The following is a 6,753-nucleotide window of genomic DNA, read 5'->3' as shown; positions in this document are numbered from 1 at the left end:
GGTCCCAAGTCTTGCTCCCACATTCCTCCAGGGTCTCCCTCCTCACCCTCCTCGGGGTCCCCACCCTTCTGTCCTTCTGTCCTGTGTTCTCTCACCCAGCACACCGACCCCGCCCTCCACGTGCCCCAAGTCTCCCACCCTGGTTGCTGTTCTCATTAATGTCCCTAATCCGGGTTAATCGAGTCTCCTCTTTGCTGTGTCGTGACGTGTCTAACTTTTCTGCCCTGATCCACGCCTCCTGCCTCTCCACCTCTACTTGTACACATCTCTCTCTCTCTCCCTTCTTCTTTCTCTCCCTTCGCTTTTACCCTCATTTCTTACTCTTCCTTGGTTCCACCTGTCTCCTTATCGTTCTGATTCTCTGTGGTTGTTTCTCTCTCCGTGTCGAGGTCTTCTTCGTCCCTGACTGTGTCACTGTTTTTCTGTGTCCGTCTCTCTGTCTCCTTCCTGTCTCTTTTTTTCCCTCTTTTCTCCTGCTTCCTCCTCCCATCCTGTTGGCTGCCCCAGTCATCAACCGCCAGAACGGTAATTCCCCCAGCCCACTCCCCTTGCTGTGCCGCTGCACCCCTCCCTTCTAACCCCCAATTGCCCCCCTCCACCTGGGGGCTGAGGATCTGGGACATCCAGGGAGGGAGGAGCCCTTCAGTGACGCATCCTGCCGGCAGAAAGTCTTGAGATCAGGGGTCCAGAGACTAAGATTCGGGTCCCAGATTAGCCACTAACAATAGCCGAGACTAAGAACAAGTCTCTTCCCTTCTATAAGCCTCAGTTTCCCCATGTGTAAAATAGAAGTTAGAGAAGATGGCAAAGATCCCTTTCCAGTGGATGTTCTCAGACTTCCAGACCCAGATTCGCAGTCCCGGGGTGGGGCAATCCCCACTCCTACCTACCCTGCTCTCTGCGCCCGCGACCCCAGATTGGTCAAGTCTGCAGTTTCCATCCGCCAACCGGATTGGTTGCCGCTGGCATCCACTCTGATTGGTGTGCGTGCCTCCTCTGCGCCTGCTCTGATTGGCCCATTCCTGTCTCGCCTCCCTCTCTCTCTTCCCTCCTCTAGAGCCCACGGTGACTGGCTTCCTTCAGATGCCCGTTCTGATTGGCCTATGTTTACACGCCTCCCACCCCACCCCCTCCTGCATCTCCTGGATTGGCTGATTTTAAGGCATCTGAGCCAATTGGCTGGCTTTCGATCCCCCTCCCTGCCCAATCCCCTCCTGTTCAGAGCCTTTGCGTGAAGGTGACTCCAATCCCCTTAATCCATTAACTCCGCCCCTCGTGGCCCTGGATGGGGGCTGAGGGAGATACCAGCTGCCTGAAGTTCTGCTGGGCAGGCAGACGTTCCCAGACGTCACACAAGTGGTGACGCTAGAGGAACACGGATGTTTAGAAAGACACTTAAGGCCCCAGCTTCATGACTCAGGACCCCTCAGGTCTTCATCTGCTGATGACTCTGAAATCGGGCCCCCCCTGATGTCATGGATGCCTGTGGCCCTCATAGTGTCTCTGATGTGGCGGCTGCTCCTCCCTGCGCACCCGTGCTTTGTGCATGCGTGTGCAGTGTGCAAGGTTCGTGTGCATGCGTGTGCTCTCCCCTGGCACATCTGACCCTTTCTGGGCCCTGCCCCCCCTTCTTCCACCCAGGTGAGAAAGTCATGGCAGACGATGAGTTCACCCAAGATCTCTTCCGATTTCTGCAATTGCTCTGCGAGGGGCACAATAATGGTGAGGAGGAGGGGCGGGTGGGAGAGTGGGTGAAGAGGAGGCCAGGGTTTGGGGTCAGTATAGAAGGGTTGCCTGAGTTAAACTCCAGGCCCCTCACTCCTTATCAGCACTGACCTCACCACCCACCCTGTCACCGATTGTCCTTCATCCTTTATTTTCAACCATTATCAAGCCCTGCCCTCACCCCCTTCCCCACCTTTCTAAACCTCTCTTGAATTCCTGGAATCTAGCCCCTTTGCTTTACTTTCATCTTCTCTGGCCAGTCCAAATTCCCCCAAAACAATCTGCCCCCAAACTGCTTTGCCCCCAGATTGGTTTGTCCAAATGAGCAATTAGCCACATGCCATTTTTCCACAGGCATTTTGCAGCAACTGCCAAAGTTTAGATGCGGTAGATTTCCGTACTTTGGGTTCTGTAGAGGGGGGGGAAACCGCATGGCGTTTTAAAATGAATTTATTAGAATCACTTCTTAATTTCACTTCTAAAATACTCTGCCAGGTGGAAGGCCGTACAGATTCTTTCCTAACTTAAACAAGAGTTTCCCCAACTTTTGTTCTGGTTCAAGGCAGTTTAACCAGATCAAGGATTACACAGCAAGCTGGTCAAACCCGCATAGTTTACAGCCTTAAAGGGACTGTCAAACTTCTGTACAGCAAACTTTCTACCCAATGCCATTTCCTATAACAAATATACAAGTCTCAAGGTTGTGGTTATGATACTTAGCAGGTAATTGTGAAACCACAGACTGCCCAGAAACTAAGCTTCATGACAAGAATGGAAGTAATCATAAATCTAACTTCCATAGGACCTGCTCCCTCATTTGGCTAGTGATTTGTAAATTTCTTTAATCCACTCTTCTCTTTTCAAACAAAGGATAGAGCAAGATCCATTGTTCTGCATCCTCAAAAGCTCTTATGTCCACAGCGAGTTGTTCTTCAAGTTTTATGAAATACCTTTGTGCCACGTGATTAGGATTTTCTTTAATTTTAACTAAGGGGGAATCAGTCTCTGGGGTTTTAAATGAATTTTATTCCCTGGATCTATGGTTATTTGGAAATGAAAAGGTTCTAAAGGGGGGAATTACTCTCTTACCAAATTTGCAAGCCAGTCCTCTGCATCGATTCGTGGATCCACTAACCAGCCCAATCAAATAAACATTTGAAATATCTTTCAAATCTCAGATGCCTCGCATGTCTTGAGTATTTGGTGCCATTCGAAGTAGAAAAAACGTTTGTCTCTTGTACATGTCTGAGACTGTGTTCTAGATTGACAGGGCTTTTTACAGGAAAGAAGAGCTGTATGTGTAACCATTTAGACAGAAGTCCAATTGAAATTAACACAAAGGAGGGGCACCTGGGTGGCTTCCTCAGTTAAGCATCAGACTTTGGCTCAGGTCGGCTCAGTCATGATCTCACCATTTGTGTGTTCAAGCCCCGCGTCAGGCTCTGCTGACAAGTAGCTCAGAGCCTGAAGACTGTTTCAGATTCTGTGTCTCCCTCTCTCTCTGACCCTCCGCTGCTCACACTGTCTCTCTCTCTCTCTCAGAAATAAATAAAACATTTTTTAAAAATTAAAAAAAGAGAAATTAACATAAAGAAGTTAGAAGCCAGGGTTGAGAAGAAAACATACATTTTCTTATAAAATATTGAATATTTGAGCATAATCTTCATCTACAGTGTGAAACCAGGCAAAATGGGCATTCAACCTGAAACAGCGATTATGAAACAGAAGTCAAATGGACAGTAAAACTTTGGGGAGAAAAAAAATTTTTTTAAGGGCTGGTAAAGCCATCCTGTGCAACATGACATTGCCATGAACATGAAAATGACTTAGCTGAAGTTTATTTTCATTGTCCTCGTAATTTGATGAATTGGTCATTTGGCAAATGGGTCTACAGAGGTGGTTCTCAAATGTAAAAGGGCCTCAGAATCACCTTGAGGCCTTGTTAAAATACAGATTTCTGGGCTCCATTCCATATTTTCTGATTTAGTAGTTCTGGGGTGGAGTCCAGGAACTTGCATCTCTGACAGGTTCCCAGGAGATCCTAATGCTACTGATCTGGGACCCACACCTTGAGAATCAGTGCTCCAAAGTGCAGCTCTTAACCTCAGCACTCTCTTTAAGGCCCTTTAAGAACAGCCAATGTTTATTGAGCACTATGCACCAGATGGTTATCCTAAATTTTTTTAATTTGGAAAAAACGTTTATTTATTTTTGAAAGAGCATGCACACATGCGAGTCAGGGAGGGACAGAGAGAGAGAGAATCCCAAGCACACTGTACACTGTCAGCACAAAGCCTAATGCGGGGCTCCATCTCACAAATGGTGAGATCATGACCTGAGTGGAAATCAAGAGTCAGACGCTTAACCGACTGAGGCACCAGGGCACCCCTGTCCTAAATTCTTTATGTGTCCCAAAGCATTAAAAACTCACAAGAGCTCCATAAAGTAGGCTCTGCTGTAACCACCATGTTACAAATGGGGGAACTGAGTCACAGTCTGTGCCACACATAGGGATTCAATAACTTGTCTGAGGTCATGCAGCTGGGAATTCATACAGCCCACCCCCACTTCCCTTTCCTGCCTCAGTTCAGAGGTTTCTTCCCCCAGGGAGCCTTCCTTGATTATCTCAGCTAAGTCAGGTATCTCCTCTGGACAACTCCAGATCCCTGGGTTTCCCACCTCACAACCCTGATCATTCTGCCTAGTATCCCTCCACCACAACCCTACAACCCATGAACCGTGTTTATAATTATTATTATTATGATATTATTATATATATAATACATATATATGATATACATACATATGATATAATCATAATATTATTATGATTATGTCAGTCACACAAAAATAGAATGGTCTAATAAATGGTACCCATCACTCACCCATAGCAGTTATCAGCTTATTGCCAGAGAACAATGTTTTTCATATATATNGAGATCATGACCTGAGCCGAAGTCGGACGCTTAACTGACTGAGCCACCCAGGCGCCCCAGGACGATGTTTCTCAAATAGTGAGAACTAATGCACGAGAGGGTCGTGAATCCATGTAGTGCACATGCCCTCATCTTAATTCCACACTGGTAGGCCTGGAGAGCATATTTTAAAAATATACTAAAGCCCAGGGTTCACTGTCAGAGATTCTAATTTAGCTGGTCTAGGGTTGGGGCTTGAGCAGGGGGATTCTGAAAGCTTCCCAGAGAGTCTAACACGCAGCCAAGGTTGAGAGATCGAGGACTATGAACATAATGTGTTGAGATCAGAATTCTTTTTTTAAAATATAATTCATTGTCAAGTTGGCTAACATGCAGTGTGTACAGTGTGCTCTTGGTTTTGGGGGTAGATTTCCGTGATTCATTGCTTACATACAACCCCCAGTGCCCATCTCAACAAGTGCCCTCCTCAGTGCCCATCACCCATTTTCCCCTCTCCCCCGCCCTCTCCATCAATCCTCAGTTTGTTCTCTGTATTTAAGCGTCTCTTACGGGTTGCCTCCCTCTCTGTTTGAAACCTATTTTTCCCCTTCCTGAGATTAGAATTCTTTTGTAGGTAAGTAGACTAGTACAGCACAGAAAATACCAGAATACATAGCACATATGTGGGTATGTGAAACTTCTGTTTCAGGTATATGTAGATATAATTTCAGTTTAAATACATATACTGGGTCTCAATGTAAAATGGTTTCCCTACTGTAAGTTGCAGTTAGAAAAGATTGAAAAATTACTACACAAGAATATAAACTCTGCAAGACTTTGTCTTCTTTTACTGCGTATTCCCAGGGCCTAGAACAGTGCCGGGCACATAGTAAACGCTTGATAAGCTTGTAGTACCAAAGAATAAGTGGCCAATCCCCATCTCAGATTAGCATATAATATATACTCAATAAATAGATATTGAACAAATAAATAAAAGAAATGACGGGCACTTGTCTTTTCTGCCTTTGGCTAGGTGCTCAGTAAATATTTATCGGACAAATAAATGAATAAATAACCAATCTTCCATCTCCCCCATCACATAGTAGGCGTTCGATAAACATTTTTGGAAACAAATGGAAGACTGAATCTCCATTTTCCCCTGCTACACTGTGGGTGCGTGTTTTGGGGTGGGAATGAATGAATAAATGACCTCCACCGTATCTGGCACGTAGTTGGCCCTCAATGATTATTTACATAAAAGAATAAATGATCCTCATCTTCCTCTGACACACAGTAGGTACTTGATAAAGATTAAGTTAATAGTAAGCAATTCTATGCCTCTGACATACAACAGGCACTTAATGAACACTTATTGCATAAATGAATAAATGACCCACTGTCCACCTCCCCTAGCACACGGCAGGCTCTCAATGAATGAATGGCTTTTCATCTCCCCAGATTTCCAAAATTACCTACGGACACAGACAGGGAACACGACCACCATTAACATCATCATCTGCACGGTGGACTACCTCCTGCGGCTGCAGGTGAGGATGTGAGGCCGCCCAGGTGTGACCTGGATGGGGGACTGTGGGGCCCTGGTTGGCCCCAGCACCCCTTCACACCCCATCGGTCCCCCAGGAGTCCATCAGCGACTTCTACTGGTACTACTCCGGCAAGGATGTCATCGAAGAGCAGGGCAAGAGGAACTTTTCCAAGGCCATGTCGGTCGCTAAACAGGTGTTCAACAGCCTCACAGAGTACATCCAGGTAGGACCCGCNGGTCACTGCAGCCCTCCGTCCCCCGCCTCGCCAGGGCCCCTGCACCGGGAACCAGCAGAGCCTGGCGCACAGCCGCCTCTGGGACGCCGTGGTGGGATTCCTGCACGTGTTTGCGCACATGATGATGAAGCTCGCTCAGGTTCGAGACCCTCTGTTGTTCTTCATGCAGCTGTTCCCGGGCATCCCCCCAAATGGCCCATTTCCAAGTCATTTTCTCACCCAAGCCCTCCTGGCATGCTCCCTGAAGAGTTCCCTCGGAGTGGCCAAATCCATCTTCCTTCTGGATTGGCTCTCGGCACGACCCCGCCTCCTCCTCTGCCACCACCAATCG

The 6,753-nt window shown here is 47.1% G+C and overlaps 1 protein-coding gene across 1 annotated transcript in view; it reads left to right on the top strand.

The window, feature by feature from the left end:
• RYR1 (ryanodine receptor 1) overlaps positions 1-6,753 on the top strand; it is a 115,724-nt gene that overhangs the window by 77,644 nt on the left and 31,327 nt on the right. The window contains 5 exon segments of the mRNA XM_077773631.1: positions 508-525; positions 1,642-1,722; positions 6,099-6,187; positions 6,282-6,410; positions 6,457-6,561. Coding sequence (XP_077629757.1) covers positions 508-525; positions 1,642-1,722; positions 6,099-6,187; positions 6,282-6,410; positions 6,457-6,561 — 422 coding nt within the window.

Source organism: Crocuta crocuta, unplaced genomic scaffold (genome assembly GCF_008692635.1).
Source record: "Crocuta crocuta isolate KB4526 unplaced genomic scaffold, BGI_CrCroc_1.0 scaffold267, whole genome shotgun sequence".
In the NCBI taxonomy this organism is placed as follows: Eukaryota; Metazoa; Chordata; class Mammalia; order Carnivora; family Hyaenidae; genus Crocuta; species Crocuta crocuta.
This window is presented reverse-complemented; position numbering and strand designations above follow the sequence as displayed.